Source organism: Varroa destructor, unplaced genomic scaffold (assembly GCF_002443255.2).
Source record: "Varroa destructor unplaced genomic scaffold, Vdes_3.0 BEIS01000004.1, whole genome shotgun sequence".
NCBI lineage: Eukaryota > Metazoa > Arthropoda > Arachnida > Mesostigmata > Varroidae > Varroa > Varroa destructor.
This window is the reverse complement of record NW_019211457.1, coordinates 47,446,212-47,470,155: the sequence shown is the minus strand read 5'-3', so window position 1 is coordinate 47,470,155 and position 23,944 is coordinate 47,446,212. Positions and strand designations below refer to the sequence as shown.

Below are 23,944 nucleotides of genomic sequence, written 5' to 3'. Positions count from 1 at the left end.
GAGCAATCACTATTACGTACCTGCCGACGAAGGCTGAACCCGCCATGCAGGAACGATGGCTAAATGTCCTCTCAGACCACATACAATGACAAGGACAATATGGGGCAAAGACGTGATGGGACCTGCTGGCGAGGCCGGGTCAACGATTATTCGATATTCTAAAGCTAGACAGCGAGAACTTAACAATCAAGGGCAGATTTGGTCGAAAATGATAGTTTTCAAAAGCTTGTGCTCGCGACCGTAAACCGACAGGTTTGGGTGTGCCCTGTGAAACCAAAACGGAGTGCTGATAAAAGCTGGTTCGTACTGAACTTCTTGAAGTTCGTTTTAACAGAAAAAAGTTCGCTTGTGAAGAACTAAGCGGCGATTTAAACTCTCCAAGATTTAATGGAAGGCATGCTTTTGAACAGCATATGTTTAGCAGTTGTAGGGTTACACTCAAATCGTTTTGCATCAAGAAGGAAACAAGCACAAGGCTTCAGGCTGAGGCTCAGCCCCATTCTAGTCTTCGAAAAAAAAAAAGGTTAGTCAATGGCAGCCAATGTCAGCGTATGAGACCTTGTTACACAGGGTCGGCAAAGCAGGACCAGGCACTTTAACAACAGAGCGTCGCACTGAAACCTTGAAAAGCCAGACTGCATCATCTGACAAGAGGAAGGCAGAGTGCTCCGCTCAGACAGGCTGTGTAGTGGCTACGCAAAGACGCAGGCAACAGGATGCTATGGTGAACAATGAACGGCCCCCATTGACCAGCCAACGGTCATTTCATTGTGGGGCATCGATTCATCGTAGCCCTCAAGATCCCGCAAGTGAACGGACTGCAAAACGGGATAAACATCAGGTGATGCCTCCTGGCGTTTCAGCTGAACCCGAACGACTTTGCACCACCAGCAAAGTAAGTACACTAGTGTGCGTCTGCAAGATGCTAAAGGCTACGAAGCAGATCGCTGCCTACTCGTCGCTTCCATATGTTCCTAACCTCCAATTAGAATTGTGATCCTGTTAGAATCAGCCACCTTGAAATGTCGCCGTTCACCAATACGAGATCAATGTTGGGTCCGCAACAGTGCCCTAAATTGTGGCTGTTTTCGGTGTCAACTTATAAAGCAAAGCAGGCAGGTGGCCATGTCTAAAACAAGCGGTTTCTGGCGATTCAAAGAGAATGTGCATCTTAGAAGATCAACACGACTGATCGTAATGATAAGCCTTATTTTGCTGCCTGACGGAGTTGATTCCCAGTAACCAACAATAATTAGCCCATGTAGCAGTAAAGTAATGCAAGTTCGATACGAAATTAGGTCAGCTTTTGAGAGCCTCTTTTCCAGCTGCCTGTTCTATATCGTGCCTAGGCAAAAAAGAAAATATTTTGAACCAAATTTTATAAATTTTCAACGCTGGCCGTGGTATAACACTTGGTGGTACCATATGAATAGCGTTGTAATTCGACAGACAACCGAAAGGCCTCAACACCCCATGACGGTAGTCTTCGACACCCATCGAAATGTGTATGTGACAAGCGAAACAATACGCAATGCCTATTTCGCCGGGGGGCCTGCAATTGTTTCACATGGTTTACTTCTATCCCTTGGCTTTATCCTTAGCCCCCTTTTCATTGCCGGCTCGCACATGCCCTGCCGCATTCGTCGCATCAGCCTCTAAATGAAATGTCTAGAAGCTTTCATGGTGCGAGATAGCTTCGAAGGCATCATTCCCATAGCCAGCATTCCCACACTCCAGGTAACGACAAATGTTAGAGTACGAATGAAGTAATAGCAGTCGGAAGCAGCGATGTCAGTAGCAACTAAAAAAGCTTAATCTTCACCCATCGACCGAGAAGTTCGCGATCTAGGTGGATCTGGAGTGTGCATAACTCAATTCCAATACATGTTAACTTTGCCATAAGGCTTTGCTCTTACTTTTATCTATTCCTTATGCGTATGACAGTTTCAAGTATTTTTAACCCCTGATCAATCATTCCAAACAAGCGGTTTATTTCACCTCGTGCTGAGTGGTAATTTAAGTAAAACTAAATGTTTATGCTGCAGCTATCACAGAAGCTAATTTTGAATAATAACTTTGCGTGGTCGTTATGCAGAACTCTTGTGATCTATATAGTTTATGCTTCACTTCTTTAGCAAAACCTTATTAAATACGAAACCCATTTATGTTTTTACTTTGAAGTGTCAGAAGTAATATAGGAAATCGAATGTCTCACAAAATATTAACCTGGAGGCCAGTACAACTTACCGCTGGGAGAAAGCTCATAGGGTGGGTGGTCTACAAAGTAGAGACCGCAGTTTTTGCTATAAAAGAATGCATCTTTTTGGTATTTTCTAGACTTGTATGACAGCTCTCTATAATCTTTATACATTACAAACAAAAAAAAAACTTCGAAATACGCTTACGTAGAAGAAACACCACCGCTGGTCTACCTTTTGGCCAAATTTTTAGAAAAATTTTCTTAACTTCAGATTCGCAAAATCGTGCAAGTGCTCCACAAGGTTAGGCTTTGTTTTAATGTTGAGCGCTAGGTACAGGATTGATAAGCCACATCGTTAGCTATACCATAGGTGTAGTATTAGCGCAGACGATTTAGCAATTGCATAGTTATATCAAAGTCTGCTGTCCGTTTTTTGGACCCTCTTCTTTATTTGGATGACATGGGCAATATTAATCCGATTTGAAGAAATACAATCCAACTAAGCTCGTTTTCAATTCTAAAGTGAACGTCGTCAACGTTTTTCCATATTTGTTTTAGCATACATTATTATTAACGTGAGCGCATTTTTGCAAACCATTGAAACCGCACTAGCACGGCTAATAAAATGATTTTTTTTAGCTTTCATGAACGCGAACGTCAATTCGGCCATCTGTTGCCTTTAACTTAAGTACGTTGTGCCTAGCCACAGTGGCCTGCCTTCTTAGTTCCTTCCTGCATTTCTATGCCGGAGATCGACGAAATCCTTCGACACCAACAGCATCTACAACAACGGACGGTTTGTCGGCGTTTTTAGACTTCAAGCTGACATGAGTCTAGTGTGAAATATATGTCCTATAAAGGTGGATGGCCGAGCTAAAGAACTATCGACTAGAAGACGCTGCTCCACCCTACAGAATACTACGACGGTGGGATGTCGATTTAAAAATGGCGCCAAATTTAAATGCCCGCTCGAGGCCAGTGAGCTGGTGACGGCGGCTGTTAGGGTCGCTGTGACCGCGGACTGGATGCCTACCTGATGAAGGTCGTTCTCTGTACACCATCATCATCGGTGTAAGGCTGTTTTTCTCCTTCTTACTCTCTGCAACTGGCGAATGGATCGGTAAAAACGAGGAGCGCCTATGAAAGAAACCTAACCAAGTCGAGTCGTTGTTGTCACTCTGGAATTCTTCCGTTTCTTTGGGTGTTCTTCCCGCTCCGTCTCGACGATGGGGGCGACCAACAGCTGCCGATGCTGCTGCTGCCGTTATTGCTGGTACTGCCCCGGAGCATTGTGTACTTTTCTGAGTCTAAGAGTGTGGCTAGGGTAGGTCTCGTCTGCAATCATTCTCTACTATTGTGCGCCTCTTTCTCTTGTGCTCTCCCTGCTTTTCTCCCCTTTCTTTCAATCGTTCTATCTTTTGCGATTCGCTCTATCTTCAGCTACTTCGCGTGCTTGTTCTTCTTCAAGATCTTCACCGGTTTAAGACTCCATTCGCTGCTGCTTGCGAAACTCCGTTTTCTTCTATTGATCTCCTTCCGAACATACTTGCGCAGACACACACACACACACACACACACACTTGATCCCCTAACACTCGGACGAACAGACAGACTTATAACATGATAGAAGCATGGACACGACATCAACTCACTTCGTCGTTATCGATGTGATATGCCGTCGAAGCTTCTCGTCGTTCCATCGCACCACGACACAATCGATTCCCGCCCGCCGTCCACGGTTCGTCCACCGATATTATACAGGTATTATAAGTGTGCTGTTGTGTGCTGTCTGGGATCGCCATGCATATTCGTGTCTCCTCAGCCCAGCCCAGCCCAGCTCAGCTCAGCTCCAAGCAACAGGCTCAGTCGATGGCTTCTGTATACGGCCATGAACAGCAAAAAGTATCTGCAGCAATAGAAAACACTACTATTTAGACTCAACTGAAAGCGGAGGCAGAGGCAGCTTCAAGGAAGGGGGTGGAAGATGGCCGCAAATGCAGACAACAGCACCGATTCTGCCGTTGCAGCGAATCCTTCGTAGTAAATTTCGTAGAGAAAGCCCCGTCCATCATCGTCGCCCCCTTTGGATCCTTTTGCTTCTATAAGCATGCACGACTGTGGTGAAGACTGAAACAGCGGCCAAGATCGCTTGAGTCTTCTATAGCTACTTCGTATATTGCCTGCCAGCTATGGGAGGACAGAACGCTGAGGAGGGACCGGCAGCAGCAGGAGGAAAAAGAAGTCGGCTAAGAAGAATAGAAATTATTTACGTGTGCTGCTTCACATGCTCACAAACACATGAAATGCACTAATACTAGTAGAAGTACGGAGAGTTGTGATGATACAAGAAGTGGTACGTAAGCAGAAGGGTTCGTAGAAGCAATCACGTGACGAGGGATCGAGCGAACAGCACCAAAAAAGCACCGAAATTGGGTTAAAATCACTAGCAATAGACGAACACCGCGCAGACATATCAGATCTCAAGGCGGTCTTAATCTCAACCCGACCGAGAGTATACGTCGTGGTTTTCGAGGGCCATTGCCACTCGTGCATAATCTACCTCACATATGATCTAGCTAGTGGTCTTGAGATTACGACAACGTCCTGGCCGTCGTGGTGCCAAAGAACGCTATGGGCAAATGTAAAAGACAACAGTAACAGGTAGTTAGAACTTGAAGAGTGATGAAGGTATATGCTTAGAAAGCGGCTCGGGGTCAATCGAGAGGTGCAAGAACCATTTAGGAGCTAGAGGACGAGTCACATTTGCTGCGTTCTGCTAAATTAAGCTGGTCTCCGTAAGGGTTAAGGGGTCAAAAATCCGCAGAAGAAGGTGAAGGAACTTGGAGCTAGGGTGCACCGGTTAGGTTTCTCTGCGATTCAGCAGACTTTCAAGGATAAGAATAATGCTACCGTAGAAGATCAGACTCGAATTGCGGTCTAAGTCTTGGCCGTGTACCCTACTTTGTCTAATAACATCTATGTACATTTCGTCAAAACGCACCAGATTCACTATTTATTTATAATACTCCGAAACTATTTTTCTATTACTGCTATTGAATCATTAATTTCTGTATTTTCCTCTGTTTTCGCTGCTGATCGTATTCCATTGGCTAAAAATAGGCACTGTCGTGCTGTGGTTAACGCCTGCGTATCAAAATACGTTTATGCAGAAAATAGCCTGGTGCATTCTGATAATAACCGCAAGCCTTATATAGAGGTTTCTATTTTTGGTATCGTTTACTGTAAAAAGCATTAAGAAATTAAAGTTAGCAAACTGTGACCACAATCGGCTTGGGTGCCACTGTTGAGTCATCGATGGAAGTTACGTTACGGCGAAAAAATCGGATAGCAAATGATTTCAGGCGACCGTCTGTTTAGCGTTTATGTCCAGAAACGGTTTAGACGGGCGTGAGATCGATCGTCACTACGATAGTTTCCGGCGGCATGATGTCGCGCCGTTGGCAGATGTTGCCCGAGGTCGTTAACTCGCTTCCAACGCATCGCCAGCAAATTGCTATTGACACGTTGTTAGCCGCAGTCTATAAGACTCTTTACGGCGTTAGCTTTGCGCATATACCTTATCAGTAGAATGTGATTGCTCAAAATATTATACTAGCCTCAATTATGGCTCTCTTGATTCCCCTGTCGTTTTTCTAGGCAGTCTAGTTAGCTACGTAAGCACGTAAGGACTGAGCTATTGACTTTTTATTTCGTTCAACCCACTGATGAAGCTGCGCTTTTCCCGACTGAATTTCCGGTCTTGATCTAGTCGTTCCGTCCGCAGAACTCGCTCAATAAGCTCGTTTGAAATAAGAGAACAGTCGTTCACACGTTAGACCAAGTACATCTTATGGTTAGAACTGTTACACGTATTATCAAGTGTTAAAAAACCGCTCTTCCGGTGAAAAATCACTCTAATAATTGTTTTGTTCTGTCCTTAGGAATCTTAGTTAATCTAGTTGATCTATTTATTAGTCATAGAAATTTCTACCTCTATGATGTCGAAAAATGACGTTCTGTTTGCTAGTATTGTGGTGCCTCCAGCTATCCACTTGGCCTACCAGTCTTCTTGCTCCTACGCCACAGCAAACCACTACTATAATATTATGATCCCTACAAAGCTCGCCGTTCTTGATGATTCTGGCGTCCAAGCCGGCAACTACTGGTGATGACGTGCAACAGGCGAAACACACTATTTAGTTATGGTGTTTAGGCCAGCCGAGCGACGCATGTGCGAACGTCAGTTTATCTTTGTCCTGGTCACGTTGTTACAAAAGATTGGGCATCTACTCCGTGAGTAAGCGTTTCTCAATTAGGACAGGCAGGCAGGCCTCAAACGCCTGCAGAACAAGGAGAGTGTATGATATAGATCAAGTATTACCTATTGACTAACTGACTAGTAAATGTCTCTGAGTGTAGTATGTCATCGAGTACTTACCCTGACCCTTGTTGCTACATGCTGGCTCGTGCTTGTTGTCAAGCTGGTCGTCTCCCCTTGTCATGCCTGTGGCTATCATTAGCCGGGGAGAGAAAACTATTGTAAAATTAAAAAAGAAAAATGCTTTTTAAATTAGTGATTTGTTCAGCGACAAATCCAGGCATATGGCAGGTCGTAATGCGGTACGCATTGCCCAAAAGTAAATTCGGGACCATAACTTATATCGAATGCCAGCATCGATAAAGACTTGGCCTTTATAAATACCGGTGTCTAGCTGCTGTAGCACCATTTTAGGTTCTTATGCTTACGATAGCTTCTAGTTGTACAGGTGACGCGACAACTGAGCACGAAAATGAATGCCGATTAATAAATCCACGTGTGCGTGTAACCCCCTAGTATCACTGAAATTATCTTTCAAGGGTAAATCACACACATTATACGCAACCCGGTTGGCATGTGAGGTATCGATAAAGTATGGCACTGTTTGAGGTATTTTTTCATTGAATTCTACTAAGTATATGCATTAACCGTAATACCTTAATAGGAACGAACAACGTATTGAACAATAGCAGCTCAATGGTCGTTTCCTATTGTTTGTATCTGTGTATGTTTCCGACTGTCTTTTTAGACATCGAAAGGCTGCCGACCCAGACTATATTCTTCTATAAAAGATATACGGAAAAGGGTGAATGCCCTTTTGAAAGGGGTATTCCAGTTACCGCCATGATAATAGACTTTTATTCACACCCTATTAGGGTGTCTGTGACTTGGCCATTACGTAATGCAACTGATATCATGCATTCTCTCCAATTACAGTCGACTACTATACCAAACGTCAAGATCTTTTTTTTTTCGAGATTCGATTCAAATGCAACCAGACTTCGCGTTCATATAGAGATCGCAAAAGAGACCAAGCCGTCAGGTCGCACAACGATAAGACTGTTGCATCCTTCCTTCCCTATATGAAATATAGTCGGCATGTGAGAAGACAGTGTATACAGAGAAGAGTTGATGCTACCGTAGCTGTTGTACTACAATTCCATTGGTCCATAGCTAGCACCCGAAACGTGGAAGATTCTGAACATATGTAATAATAATAATAACAGTTATAATAGGTAACCTGTTAAGCCTTCTCCAATGAAGAAGACATACTTCTCATATCTTTTATGGTCGTGGCTAGTGGTCTGCACATCGATCACGTCCTCCTCACGACCGTCCCAAACTCCAGCCCCCAAAAAGAATCTGATTGAAAGTTTACTTTTGTCCTATCAAACGCTTACAAGCAAAATCGAGTCGCCGCTAATGTGAAACGAGATTGAAGCTTACCGATCGCTCCTTGCCTATGCTACGTAAGTTGCAACCCTCAAGAGCTTCGGTCGATGCTGCCGGCTTCATGAGCAGCGGACCCCAGCAGCTGCAACGGCATAGCTACGAAACACCTGCTGTTGTTCTTGAATCATGAGAAAACGATCTTGGCTTGTACGATTCATCCTGCATCTAAAGAATGCCCTGGTCGCCTGATACGGCTACATTCCAGAGGACTATGATGGACCTTATCGGAAGTCAGATAGCAGAGAGCAACATCAGCGGCTAGCACATCGGTGACGCATACATTCATCTCGACTCGCTCCCGATCAAGATCAGATTACTAGAGGAGGTATTGGAAACTACTTACATGACTATATGATGGGCAGTGCCGCTGTGGCTTGAGAACTAATAGGAGAATGGTCTTCTGTTTGTACGAACGCGTGAAAAGACGGATCCAGAAGAGGTCAGGACCTAATTATTTTCTTAAATTCGTTAATTCTTTTGCTTATTGATTACAAAGACCGTACCTTTGCCAACATTTCTCCCTCCCGCTTCTCCTAGAACTTGATGTTTATGCTTACCTTACAAATGTTTCGATGTACCTGAAACTAGTCGAAATACCCACGGTCAAAGTTAGAAAGCCCGAAAGCTAGCCATCCTCTTTAAGCAACAATGTGATCTCGTTCGGCTTACAGTAGCCGTATCTGGTGCCATCACTAAGAGCAATGACGACTCTCATCCCAGCCGTAACCTCGCCAGCAGCACGATCGCACTGCTACATAATTGTCAGCATCTTTGTGTAGTAGCTTTGGATGATAGTTGTAGTCGCGGCTCTGATTGCGTCTGCTCACGAATCGTTCTCGTTGCCACCGTCAACTCTGGTTCTACGTTGCGGAGCGCATCTCGTTTAGGTCGGCATCAGCGTTTCGGTCGACTCGACTCGCGCAACAGCATTTAAAGGAATCGTTGATGAATGAAACAGCACTGGCGGTCTCAATGGTTGTTGATGCTACTGTTTGGCTGATCCAGTTCGATGCTACTCAGCGTTCTCTACGATCTTGTCACCCGCGACGGATTCGCTGGATTACTGCGTCCATTAAACGACTTGACGCTCCGATGACAATTCGTGCTGTTAGGTAACCATGAGAGCATGACGTGTCGATGTTCTACACCTCGGCGGCCTGTGTATTCTTTCGCTTTTTTTTTTTTTTTTATAGGGTAGCCGGTATCGGCGTCGGCTGGCATGCCCCTACTACTGCAACGACAGCACGTTTGTGTGACCTGTCATGCCCGTGCCCGTGCCCGCCCTTCCTGTTTATCCTTTTTAGCTTTCTTTTTTCGTTGTTGTTCCGTCATTTTTGGCTTTTCCCTTTGTTTGTATGTGTGGGTCTGCCTGTTTCGTGAATCCATGTTGTAGAACACTACAACTCACCGCTAGCTCTAAAAGACAATCTGACGTAATTCTATTCTTTCGCGAGGGTGGCGTGTGCTGAGGAGGCCCTCCACGGGACGCGGGGGTCACTGACCTCCTGAAAGATTTTCCACATGGCCTCGTAGTGCGTGAAAACTCTGCAGTAAATGCCTGTTTCTGGCTAGAATCGCGTAAAATGTGCCGTTTCAGTAACGCGGTGCTAGTTGGTGGATGTCGTGGCCGCCGTCGCGTCAATATTTGTCGTTTCTACGACACTTCTCCTCCCTTTGAACACACTCGTTCAGTACCTACTTTTCTCTGTCTCTCTTTCTCGCGCGCACCTTCGCTTGTCCTGAATTTTCGACGCTTGTGACGGGATCGTCGCCAGGGTGACGGCATTTAGATAGAGCGGACTGTGGCTTTGCTGATGCACTGCCGACGTGACTGACGTTTTGCTTGTGCGGATTATGTCGGCGCGGACGCGGCCAAGGCCCCCATATGTTTTCGCGGAGATCCACACAAGATCAGTCCACGACGATCCGGCCATAAGGGGGCAGCGGCGGCAGTGAGGTGAACTGGCTTACACGTTTAATACTATATATTTGGCTTGCACGCGGTAACAACGCTCTAACAAGTGGCAGATTTATAAGCGGAGAGCCAATGTGAGATTGTATACTGTATAACTTGACCTGATCTATGGCTTTCTGAACATATGTGCGTATTTTTTATTTTGATTGCGACTTTCGTAAAATTGGTTTCAGAGTCCGCGAAAGGTAGGCTTCAAGCAAACTCGACCCGTCTTGCCAGACTCCTCCGTAGCCTAGATATACCTTAAAAGAAATTCAATGTGCTACAATGGACAATGCTGATATCGCTGCGACCGCTGTCGCTATATGTCTCCTGAATAGTTTTCACCTTTGGCCTGACCGGATTCTGTTTGATACAACTACGACTGGTTTGAATGTTAGCCATAATCAAAAACAAGTCTGGTCTACTCTATTCGAGTATATAACGTCGTTACGCTGTTATTGTGCTACGAGGCCGTCTACGCCAGTAGGTTTGCGGGAGTTAATATAATACCTAAGTCAAACAGCTGGGATGCTACTAAATTAAGCTAAGTTAAATTAAATAGCAATATTAATCAGCCATTTGGGCTCGTTACTTGTGAACGCACTTGAATGTGACTTGACAGCTCTCGTTTCTATGATTCTATGAAATAATTTTTCGTACACAGCATTTTCAAGGGAAGAAAGAAGGAGAGAAAATTACCTCTTGGTCTGTTACTATTTGATGGCGACGACACGATTCATCGGCGAGCCAGTCTGACTGTACATTTGTGTATTTCGATCTCAACTGGAGAAACTTTTTCAGTTGATCAAATACATAGATAGATGTATACTTTCTTTGGCACTAAATTAGTCAGCCAGTCTGTCCTCTTAACCATTGACATAACAGGCAAATGCTCGTTTCCGGCCATAACTGTATACTCCTCTTCATGCCTCAAACACACCAAAACTGCCGAGGGCACAAATGAGGAAAGACTAACGATTCAGAGCCTAACCTGATTTGCACCCGAAAATACAGTCCTATTTAACTTAGCGTCAGAGTTTCTCCTAAGATGAGTGGCTGTGAAAGCTCGACCACAACGTATATGATTCAATCTCTTACTGAATATGCTAAATCCAATCGCTACCGTGGACATAGGAGATACACTGGTCGATCTATTAGATCGCATTGATTGCTCGTCTGCGTCAAGGTAATTTTATTTGATGTGCCATATAGTTTCGTAGGGTTAATCTCGACGTTCCATTGTGCGTCAGTTCCAAAGACGACAGTCGCTTTTAAGCGATTTCTTAATTTCTATCTGTTATTTTTTCTTGGCCGGTTAGCTTATTCACTGCTGCCACTGTCGCCATTGCCAAACATGATCGAAAATCTGTCGCTTTACCCACGTCTAAACCGGTATCGGCGATCCTTGCCGTGCATGGAATCCACATAGATATCAACCTTTGCCATATAGCGTGTTAATGGTGTATTGTAACATCGATATAATATGGTACGCTGAAATGATGTTCGCATTGGTATTGGCGGCCATGACAACAAAAAAAAATATGTTTAATGGCGTTTACGATAAACTTGTCAGCAGACGGCGTGGCCAACAGCTGACTCTAGATGCTCTTGTTTCTTAGCTTTTTTTCGTCGTTTTTCCTCGTTTTTACTTCGCTAACGTTTTTCGCAGTAGGACAGATGACCGGTGTTTGTCGTTATATATTGGCTTCTCGTGCCACTTGTCAACTGTCGGTGAACGGCTCTTTGCAGCTAGCCAATGCGTACTCAAATGTGTTTCGTTTCGTTATTAGCTGCGTTGCGTGGAACTGGCGCGACCGTTAGAGATATCATAGACTTGGGGTGGTGACATCTTTCGATGCATGTGTATGTCTCGCAACTGAAGTACCACAAAATGAGGTATTGGAATTTGAGCCGACCGGGTTGGAGAAATCGGCAGAAACTCTCAGTCTTTCCTTCCATGTGTCGCGTGCTGTCTTACACCCTTTTGTGGATAAGGTTAAATACGATAGATTCCGACAACCAAAAATGACAAAGTTGCCCGACCCGCACAGCCTAATGCGCGCTATGCGTCGTAAAGCAACAACAGAGCATAGGATAACATGATGCAGATATTTTTTTTGGGGGGTGATTAGCAAAACTGTAAACTATTCTCGTGAAAAATAAAATAGGATTTCGGAAAAAGCTTTTGAGACAAGTGAATATTTCTTATATATCTCGAAATATTATGGAGAAACCTACCTGCATGCGGATTAAATTGTTAAGCGAACGACAGTTGTGGACAAAATTTACAACACTATGCAGCTTCACAGTTATTGAAGGGCATGTGGGCTCCGACCGACTCTGAAGTGTTAAAGTCGCATTGTCTGCTCCGGTTAAGGGGTGCTGTCTCGGCGAAACGACATTTGGCTTATCAAAGCGGTTGACAAATAATACTAGCCGGCATTATGACTGTTACCACTGCTATTTTTCGTCCCCAGTCGAATGGTCATAGGTTACGAATATATTTTACCTGCATATCTTTCAGTGTCCCAAGCTATTGGGACTTTATACGAAATCCCTTCAAGAACATGTATTTTTTTCTATGCCACGTTCCGCGTCTAAAAGCCATTTCAGATTGCATCACAAAGAACGATCGTACTATTTAAACCCATCCGTTTTACACCTCTGGCCGATAACTGACCACCATAACGGTTTGCTACCGAAATGATTACGTGTAGGTGTAATATTAACTGTTAGGAAAAATTGAGTTTTTTAAAAAAGCTTCTTGCCAGCTATTACGAAGTCGGTTAGTAGCTCAATATTTTTTTATATTATTGAATAGGATTTTTCTATTGTTTCTCAAAGCAAATTGTATCAATAACATTTTACATATAGACAAGCACATATTGTATTTTGCCAAGTCCAATATTCAAACGTGTAGCTTATCTACAAGCCTATACGATATTGCTGATAAAGTTCACTGGAATTGCAGGGCCTAATCGATAGCTTCAGGATTCCTGCTGTAAAATAATAAGCGCTTACTTGACCGAATGAATTATTTTTATTCCTTCATGAACCGTAATTTAGCTTACTCTTCATAGGGTCTTTCTTATTCGCTCTTAAAAGCATTGTTAAAGCCCCAATTTCAGTGACAGCGTATCTTTAAGGCGGCCGCTTCGATTACTCGTTAATTTTCGTCTAGCTTTTAAAACTTTTTTATACTTTCTTTGTTCAATAGAGAGCCTTAGAGTTAACTTCATTTGATTTTACATCAGTCAGATCAGCAAACATTTAACTGGATATCATGTAATGAACTGTTTTGACTTGTTTTAGTCAGAAATGCAATAGTAGCGGTAAAGTAGGTATAAGTCGGTGTATTTTCGTTTTGAAAAACGGACGAATTGCCTTTTAGAGTTGTGGCTTCGTGATCGGGACGCTCAGGCAACCGTGCAACGTTGTTGGGAACGCTCGTTGCTGATCATAAAATACACATACGATCTCGGTATGTTTTTTCGTTAACTGATGGAGACTTTTCACAATAAGTGTCAATGTCGACATTGTCAAAGCTCTGTCGAACCGGACCTTTAGAAATTAGTCGTGTGCTCATAGTTCAGTTCTTCGTCTTCGCACTTTGCACAGTATTTCCATATTCAGTTCTCTTTTTCTGTAGTAAATAAATGAACATGATATGATTCTCTATCTGGGCTTTTAAAGAAGAATGAAAAACGGTTAAGTATTTTATTGCCGACCAAACACGTAGGTCATCTTTGTTCTTGATATTCAAAGGAGTTCACTTGAATTCTAGATGTTTCAGTGATTTAAATGTTTGCTGCATATATATATGTATGCCTTTTTGAACATTTTAGGCCCTGTATTGAAACTATAAAAAGCGAATACGAACACATTTTGCATCTTCAAGTGTTAGGCCATATGACAGCTTCGTCAATTGTAAACAGGACTTCCTAATGTTTTCAAGAGGAACGTGACCAAAAAGACCACGACGAGGTTTAAACTGTCAGCGAAAGATTTTTGGTGAAAAAACTCCTTTACTGACAGTCGTGGGTATACCTAAATATTAAGATTTCATAACAAATAACCTTTCCTTTATTTGGGTTAACAAGACATTACAAACAAAAATACGTTGAACAATAAACATAGAGGGCGTAGTTCGGAAACGTAAAAAGATGAAAACTAAAATGGTTTTGATTAGAGCACCCTATTCGATGCAAAAAGATGCTTGGATTTTTATGTCCGGTACTCGAGCCGCTAGACATTGGTTTAGGCGGTTAGGTCCTTGTAGTACAAAGCGAAGTGTGTCTAGGCCAAGATTCGAGCCCGAGGACATTTTTCAGAAATTTGTCCAAAAAAGGTTTTACACAATCGTTAGTGGTACAAACGTACACTGTGCTTGTAATGTTTGTTTGATTAGTTCGGATATTAGTCTAGATTTGCGCAATATCATATCAGTCTGTTTGTAACAATAAAACTGTTTCCTTAGCAAAACTGCAACTATACAAGTACGTGTTGTACAACTGTAATCTACATTTTCATTTTGTGTCATTATTTTTTGATCTGTAATAGAATGTCGGTGTTATTGTAACGGTGGATTCAGCCAGATATGGCTGACGACTTTGATGATGCAAGTGGTCAACCGCCCCGTTAAAGGCTTCCCCGTCATTGGGTTCGCGCTAGTCGAACGGTGTTTATCCAACCGCGGAGAAAGTGGTCGTGACTGGCAGTCCAAGCCATTAGTTTTACCAAGTTCTAAAAGCCTGTTTGTTACTATTTGTCGCGATGTGTACCTTGCAGTGCTTCGATCTACGGATTGTCCAACGTACATGTGAGGAGAAAATCATGTTTTGTAAGCCAGGACAGTAAAACGAAAGTGGCATTTATATTAAGGCTTCTTCGATCAGCTGTTTGCTTCTGAGGCCAAGAGGTATCGAAAAGAAAAATTCTGTACTTGTTTTTAAAGAAAAATGTTAAATCTTTGAAGTATTTGGAACGTCGTATAGTACATGGTAGTGATATATACGTCCTTAATGTATATGCAAGCAAAATATATAGTATATGCCTCGTGTAAAGCTTAGATCTAAAATTTTAAATGTATATTAAAAACCACGTGATTATTCTAATTCATCAGATTAATGATTCAAAAGAGATAGAACTTTTCTAGACATAGAAAATAATGTGACACTCTTGCTCAAATTTATCGAACATTTCAATAAGAGATGTTCGATAACAATGGCCCAGTAATGTCAAATAGGGTTGTTTTTCTTAAGAAAAAAACGCCGTTAATTTTAAAAGTGCAAAGCTTGAATAACTCGTAGTTGAGTTTATTATATTTAAAAAAATTAGAAACGTTTAGATTTTCATTTTGTAATTTATGTCGAAATTTCTAATATTAAATGTTTGCTAATATGTATTAGATCCCAAGTTAATGGTATAGTCTCTTTAATACCGCTGCAATAGCTGGCATTTGCAGTATTTTTTGGAAGTTACGAAAGATATTTTTTAGTTAATTAAAATGATGCCATTGTTGAAAGGAAAATGATTATCAGCCAACGTGGATTAGTGTCGCAAGCTATAATGACACAGTGAAAATTTATGAGCTATAGAATCAACGATATTATATTAAATAAAATTATGTTTTTCAAATAAATTGGCTTTAAAAATTTGAGATACTTTCTGTAAAATAATAGTGATTTCAGAGGCTACAGCAATGATTTGCACTATTATTTCTCAGAAGCAGGTTTTTTCGAGGTAGTCGACTAGGACCCGAAGCGAAATCCCCGAATTGCTGAGATAATCATGGGTTTTAAATCCGTTGAAGCAACGCCAGTCACCCCCCAGGCACTAGCACACCGCACGCTCTAAATCATTTTAGATCTTTACATAGTTAACAGTTTTGTTGGGGTTTCACGACATGTGCTTCGAAAGCTCATGGTTTTTGATCGGCAAGGCTCTTGTTCACAGAGTTGTGGCTGAATCATCATTCCTCTATTGGAGGGTTCTTCGATTTGCTACGATATGAGCGTACTGTTTAGTGAAAACCATTTTGCGAACTGGTCTCTATGATTTCGATTATAAACAGCAATTTAGACATCTGACATATGACGTAATACAAGTGAACATCTAATGACAATATTTGAAGGTGTATGTGTCACACTTGATTAATCGGTTAAGTGGCATAACGTAAGGTTACTTACTCTTTTTTTTATCTAGGGATTGCTTATCCTTCCTCTAACGCACTTGACTGCCTCGTCTGCTGCAGCCCTTTGTAGAATGTTGTTGGCCAGCTGGTCGCAATCTGCATCTCAGTTTTCCGAGTTTTTTCAAAGTTCGACACATTGATGTGGCAACGTCTGTAATTGTGGATCGAGATGTGCGAACGCTTGCGGTTATATAGCTTCGGCTGTATATCTGGCCATCATGGAACGTTCTGCTGAGCGTTTGATACTTTATAAAAGTACCTGAAGACGTATTTCAACGCTAGACACTGCTAATTGTAGGCGAGCTTAATAATAAAATAGTTCATGTGGTGGGGCAGCTAATACCTTGTATACTTAGCTCTACGGTTTGTATTGAGTGGGTACATTGAGTTGTATGATGACGTTTTAGGTATAAAAATATGGCAAAAGTGCCGTTTCTATTTGACAGTTAAACTGAACTTTCGATTTGCCATTAGTAAGCAAGAATCATCCCGACGAATTGATACGGTACGACATGTGTACATGCTGTTATAATACAAGTCTGTTATTAATTTAGGTGCTTGCGTTGCTGCCCTTCGTTTTTTTTACATCGCCACATTGCTTTTGTTAATTATGAATAGCATTCTGCAGTTTTTTCTGCTTTGTTTCTTCCAGTTTTTTTTATTGGAAGTCGACAGGACCTCCAGTAATAGTTGCACCAAGTGTTGATTATCACATGTTGGCATGCTAATTGCTATGACACACGAATTCCTTTTCGTCATCTGATCGAACTAAGGCCAAATCGTAAGTCAGTGTTAAAAACAGTCCATGGAATGACTCGCCCTCTCGACGACCAGTGCTATTTTTGATGACGAAAACGTCGGTGTCAAAGCCAATGACTTCGCTACTGAGCCTTCGCGACTTCTATTCAATAGAAGAATCACGTTGCATATTATAGAAATGTCAGTTTTTAATTTTAATATGTGACCCGAATGAGCGTTTCGACGACTTCCGGTATCTGTCTTTGATTCTTACCTTCTTGCCTATAGAATATATCACTAGGCCATTGATTGATTCCATTTCTTTTCCGTTCTTATGATATTGCTCTTTGTACACTGAGTTTGTTTTTCTTTCGCTCAGTTTACCGACTTCGTGGGCGCACGTTCCTTTCAGCCGAACTTAGTCTGCTAATAAGATGATTATTTATTAGACTGTAGAATAAATCAGTTGCCACCTGTTTGGGAAAACTGCTTATATAACTCTTTGTGCTGAAGGTAGGCAGGGCCAATGGTGCAATACATCGCGTGGTACTTTTTTTAAATTAGACGAGCAAGCAACTAGAAGATTATTTTGCTTGCCATGTTTGTCCCACACTGCACTAAAACGATGTTTTCTGAATCGGTGAATTTGCTAGAATTTATTTGAGAACGATCGAAACTTTAACTCAAAAGATAAATGTGCTTGGCAAGCAATAAATGAGGGGCTAACCGACAACAAGAAACAATGAATGTATTAATCAAGGTGGGAGCGCATGACAATGTGTAGAGGTTGTTGTCTCGTTCGTCGAATGATTATTCGTTGCATATGAGAATTACCTTATTCATTTATGATTTATTAGGTGACTGATTGTTGGCCGAGATTATTCCCGCAGACTGAATCTCATCATTGTCATTGATTTAATCATCAAGTGATACGATAGGCTTTTGGGAATACGAGCACTTTGTCTGCTATTACAGGCCACCCTGGTTCCGTAGTCTGTGCACCAGGTCATGAAAAAATAAGGCCATTGGTAAACAGAAACATTGACATAATCGCTTCCACTTGTGCTTGCTGACAAATATGAGTCTTTTTCACCTTTTTCACACCACAAGTCCGCCTTTTTCCCTAAATGATATACTCGATTTTAAAAAAACAATCACATCAATATTATTTGACCTATGAAAGGGGCTTGCTTAGAAAGAGGCACCTCTCGACATACAAATCAAGGCTGTAGTGAGCTTTTAAGACGACGTCTGGTGATAGAACTGAGAAAACAATTAAATCACAAGATGATGCATTAACGCAATATACTACTATAGCGGAAGTCAACCGCCACGAGGTATATTGTTATTTGCTGGGTATTGTTATTGGGCTGACAAATAAGGCACGCCGCCACCCGATTTAAACCGCTCTTACAACTATTGTACCTGGGTAACGTTAGAGTAATTTAAAGCATTAAAAATTCGTTCATGATGTTTTGCGATGAGATTGCCAATGTACCTCTACAGAGACTCCGCTAGTTAGCCTGACGCAAAACTTCTTATCATATTAAGTATCTGTAACACTGTGTTCTGTGCAAAAATTTGTGCGTGAAGGAATGCCGTATATGTAACAAAAATTGATATGTAAAAAAATGCGTATGTTTGCTAATATTAAGCGGATAAGTTCAAGTCGAGACAACATCAATGAGCATACGATTACGGGAAAAACAATTAAATCACTTGTCTCGAATATAACAATTCCTTGAACTATGCCAGTAAAAAGAACAGTAGCGATTGAAAATTGAAAGAAAAATTGAAAGTTAGCTAACTATTATAACATTTGCATTACAGGCAAGGATATCTTCGATTTGTTTAAAAGAACGGAAAAATTGAAAATTGGCTAACTGTTATAATATTTGTGTTACAGGCAAGAATATCTTCGATTTGTTTAAAAGTAGATGTATTTACTTCCTACTTTTTGCCAATTATTTATTTTGGATCTTGATAGATCGTTGAGCGTGAGTAGCCTTGAGTGTGCTTTTTATGTATATCATTTATAATGTTGCAAGACTTACAACGTCAGAAAGATGCATATGAATTTATCGTATTCTTATATGAGATCGTTATATAGTGAGGCTGAGCATGCCGAACTGTCGGCCTGCATGCTGGCCTGAGATATATCAGATCTTTTTTGCTTTAGTCCATTGCAAGTATTTCTAGGAACCCTACCGGTTTGGATTCCAACGCTCTCGTATTAAACACTTGTGGAACTAAGCTTAATCTAAATTTAATATCGTGAGTTCATGGTTGAGTTTTTGCGTGGCGCAAGTAATAGCTTAAAGATGCCAGTTCGCCTTGGTATTTTCTTTATTATTGGAGGCTGTCAACTAAAATGTATTAGTGTGTACTCGAATATATTGATTCGATAGATAGTAATGTTTGTTTTTGCTTTAGTTTGTTGTAAACATATAACTCAGAAGCACAAAGTAACTTCAGGAGTTTTATTTTCAGGTAAAGTGGCTAACATGGAGAGTGCTGCTCACAAGATTTGTTCCATTGTGGAGCGGCATTTTGACGAGGAAATAGAGTACAAGAAAACAGAAGTTGAACTAATTACTGAACGAATTCATAGAACTAAACAAGTTTTAGACAAGCTGCGTGCAGCCATTATCTCCAAATATTACGCTGTGTCTGACTACAGTGAGCTTTCAGCTAGTGAAAACTGCGTACATCCAACCGTTCGAGCATATTTCGCCGGCAAGACCCTGCCTTCGGCGAGACTCAGCGCAGCTTCATATGATCTTCCAGTAAAACTTGGTCAAGGTCACCTGGAAGACCAGAAACCAACAAAATTAGAAACCGTAGTGAAATCAATGGAAAAGGTTAAATTCGTAATTGGTAACGTCTCGAGGTATATTGGCGATGAAGACCCTGAAGATATTGTCACTCATATATGGGTGACTTATGTTCGGCTTCATCCCAGTGAGAAGTTGCAGATACAGGATATCTTGTCGAAAGTGAGATTTTTCCTTCATCCAAGTTATTTTCCCCACGACGTGGTCGACGTAACTTCTCCATTTCAATTGAAGCGTAAAGGATGGGGAGAATTTTCATTAAGGTCACAACTGCACTTCGTCGATCCACTGAACAAGCCTGTAGATGTTATTCACGGATTAAAACTTGATAAATTCAAGACCGGACTTCAAACATTGGGGGGTGAAACAATCTTTGAAGTGATGCTACTAGTAGAAAAGAAAATAGACTCACCTACAAACCCACAAGTAATTTTAAAACAGTCCCAATTATCGCAACCTAACATTGAGATTAAACGGGAACCCGTGGACTTTGGAAACCCAGACCAGCAGATCGTCGCTAGTGCAGTCGTCAAACGAGGGTTCGCTTCTCCAAGTCCGACCGTAATTGACCTTGAAGCACATGGACACGATTATTGTACGCCATTAATACGGACTCTCCCATACGTGCTCGTAGCGGAGGATTCGGCTGTTGAAGTCAATTCATCGTCAAACGTTCGGTTAATCAAAGGTGAATCCTTGCTCAAAACGAAGTGGTCCACACTGAAAAGCGTTGCCACTCCCGTTACGACTTTTTTGGAAGCCACTGCAAACTGGGATGAATCACTCAAAAAAGTAGACTTCTCCCAGGACGTGTATCGTCTTATAGACATACTTGCTCAAGACTTTTTTACACTCATTGGTAACAGGCCCGTATCGGACCTGTTCTACCAAGCCTTCTGTATCGATGACTTTTTCTCCTGTCATATAGGGAAACGGAAAGCGATTGAGTGGGCCCGGGCCAGCAGCCTGCGCAGGACGCTTATTAAGTACGGGGTTACCAACGTACCCAGAACGAGGCTAGTCTTACTCTACCTACGCAAAAATGGATACACTCCACTTCACGAGTCTACGGATCTTCAGTCGACGACCATGGAGGGTGTGCAGCTCGACTCCTACACATATATGGACTTTTCTGAGCGACTTTCATCAGAGCTTGCTCCACCACTGTCACCTGTCAAGAGGAGAAAAACGCAACTAGATGAAGACGTTGAAGTCGACGTTGAATCACTACAACCCCAAAAAGAGGAAGATCTGTCTAGGCGAATCACAGTTTCCTCCCCACGCCTTCAATTCATCTATGATACTCTCGAGCAGATAGTAGACGAACGCAGACTTACCGAAGATCGGAACGAGCTCGATGCTCTACTTCGGCTGATGGATGCCGCCACAATGTCGTTTGCTGAACGACTTCTAAGACGTTCACTTTCCGCAGCATTTGCTAGAAACGCATCGAACTACGAAGTCGACGGTATTCTTCCGGTGGACGTGCATCATGCTGTGAATGCTCACGATGAGTTCGATTTCCTCGGAAATAGTGGACTTGCCGACCCTTAAGCGAAAAAAAAGTCTCCGGTTTCGATTCCTATGTGATCATAGTGAGTGATCAATCCTTAGTATGTGATATCGTAATACAATGACTATTAGCCTATTATATCGTAGTTTCCACATTAATTTGTATAATGTAATATAGAATGTATAACAAACGTAGCTCGAGGAGCGGTATTGCACGAAGCTACTTAGTTGATTGCGATGTACATGTGAATCTATATGAGGAATTCCGCTATAAAACATTATTCCCAATTTATCGTTTCTTGCGATTCGACGGGTTAATATCACTTTGTAGATAATAATTCTCTGCCTTATTGATCAGCTAGCTTTCACTAATAAACTATTGTAGTTTCTCGTTGTTTTTAGGTATTTGAATTTCGCGCGAGAAATAGCATGTATTTTACTGATCAGGTCGACAGAAAAATGAGTATCGCCGATTCTATCGATGGACCTCCGTTTGAGTGTGGGCAATTTTTTTTTTTACCTGCGACTGAATTGTTTCAACCCACCAGAAGCACGAAGCTGTCCCTGCTCTGCCAAGCCGTCGGCAAAGAATTCTAGAATTGTGTAAATAAATGAAGATATCGCTGTTATGTTATATGAGACTTTTGACCCTTCTTTTAAGTTCAGCCGGGCTAGAAATGGATAGACTAATATTTTAGCTCATCTTTTGCGTTTTATCTCGCCTCGTTCGAGGACAGTGTGCAGACGTAGAAACGGCTCAGCCCACGCAGGATCAGGTGGACCGTCTAGACACCCAGAGTTGCGTGAGATGCCCAATGAAAGCGACCATAATGCAAAAAACCACCAATTTGATACAGGTTCACGCATAAAACACATTCAAGCAACAAACAGCAAAGGTATATTGAGAGATTTCGCACCTTTGGAAGAATGCCGGCAGGCGCAGTTCACCCGCCTAGCTATTGGTGTTCTTCGCTATTCAATCAATACAAACGATTGGAGTTTACTCATTCCGAGAATATAGTTCGATGGTAGTAGTCGTCGAATGTTCTTCTTTCTTTTCCGTTATCTAGTTGCCGGCTCTTCAGGACGTCCATCTCTTTTTTCTCGCTGGCTCATTCAAGAGCGATCAGTTTGACTGTGACTTTTCCACTTATAGTTGGACCTGTAGACCCGTTTCGTCGTCCAGTGGAATTTCTATCGCGGGTCGACTTTCCATGCGGCGTCCATATTTCGTCCGATACGTTTCTGTTGTCTGGGGCGGGGGTACGCGCCTCGTGGCGGCGGCATCAACATTGGCCTAGCCATAATCAGCAACACCATATCTAACCTACCCTATGGGGAATAATCTGTTTGCAGTCAGCAGAGAACTTTCTATCAAGTCCCATCGCGTTCGGAAGATTTACTTGATTCGACGAGAGCCGCTATAACAACAGTTTCTCAGCAAAATACGGGTACTAATAGCCAAGAAGAATCTCTGGTAATACGAATTGAAACTAGATTTCGTTGTTCACGTATGAACGCATTACTCCTAATACTGTATATGTAAGTTCATGATGATTTAAATGACTAAACGAATGAATGAATGAATGAATGGAGATTGTCGAACATCGAAAGTTTGCCGTCCAATAGGTATCAAGCTGGGGTGCGAAGTATACTTAGTGCCTCAGTTTCCTTTGTCAAAATAAACTCTGCCATGTGGCAGCAAGCGTTTGGGATCTTTCTGATGAATTACGAGATTTCCTGACTGACGAGACGCCTTCATAGCAGATAAAAGTGGTCGCGACGACAGCGGACTCTGTGTTGAATCAAGCAGCTTTGAAAATTCCTCTTTTTATGGGTTGGTAGTGTGGTTCTTTTAAATCCAACATGTGGAAAATGCCTCTTTTATGATGGCTGTCGCAGATGCACTAAAACTACATTACTTAATATAAAGGATATGAATAGCTCGTATTTTTCGCGCTTCAATCTAATACTGAGTCGTCCAAGTAGTTTTTTTTTAAAGAGTGCTTTATTGTTTTAGAAAGTCTGATCGCCTAAATAAACATAATCACAGTGTATAGCTTTAAACCTGGTGATGCGAAAACTTTAATTAATGGTATGCATCTACAAAATATCAAATGAAAATTAGAGAGTCGCTGAAGACCGACACGCTGTGATTGAGCTCTAACGCTTTAGCTTACGACAATTTTTAGGCTGAAAAGGTATGGGAGCTTCTAACGCATATTCATACTATATAGAATACCTCGATCTTAGAAGGTCAATGCAGTCGCAAGACTGACACAATGCAGCTAATGAAAACAATTGCTTTTTGAGAGTATTTTTCGGTAGAACGTAGAAATAACGATAAGCAATAAGCAACCCTAATTTTTTAAACAATCGAAACAATGTTAGGTTATCGAATTTATATGATCTTCGCATAGCTCTTAACAAATTCATTATACTTTATTCTGCGAGTTTTACCTCCGGTATCGCCGTTAGGCATTCCATCAAACCGCTGGCTCTCAGCACGAAGCGAAATTTGTCTATGTCTGGGTTCGCCTCTAGACTATTACGTGTCTCAAAGATCAGCAGGCAAATAGGTTACCCACTAAGGTAGCATGGGTACGAAATTCATTACACTCAGTTTGCTTCTACCTGTAATACCTTCATAATAGATCACTGCAGGTACCGATTTCTAGTTAATGATTAATTTCAAATTATTATAGTTTGTAACCTTTGGTGCCATTACGTTTTTTACTCT

General features: G+C 41.8%; 1 protein-coding gene across 3 annotated transcripts; it reads left to right on the top strand.

Annotated features, from left to right (window-relative positions):
* Positions 1-14,522: 14,522 nt before the first annotated feature.
* LOC111249980 (uncharacterized) lies at positions 14,523-21,845 on the top strand. Of its 3 annotated transcripts, none has more exons than XM_022804502.2 (3): positions 14,523-14,845; positions 18,765-18,855; positions 19,349-21,845. In XM_022804502.2, the coding sequence occupies exon 3, from the start codon at positions 19,363-19,365 to the stop codon at positions 21,244-21,246; it is 1,884 nt and encodes a 627-aa protein (XP_022660237.1). In that variant the 5' UTR covers positions 14,523-14,845; positions 18,765-18,855; positions 19,349-19,362; the 3' UTR covers positions 21,247-21,845. The 3 variants fall into 3 exon arrangements, with proteins under 3 accessions (XP_022660237.1, XP_086843359.1, XP_022660236.1); XM_086987233.1 differs by lacking the exon at positions 18,765-18,855 and having other exon boundaries at positions 14,528-14,845; positions 19,349-21,287; positions 21,607-21,845; XM_022804501.2 differs by lacking the exon at positions 18,765-18,855 and having other exon boundaries at positions 14,528-14,845.
* The last annotated feature ends 2,099 nt before the right edge of the window (positions 21,846-23,944 follow it).

What these genes read in the sequence shown, in the direction of transcription:
- LOC111249980 (XM_022804502.2), top strand. Translation starts at nt 19,363, where the DNA reads ATGGAGAGTGCTGCTCACAAGATTTGTTCCATTGTGGAGCGGCATTTT.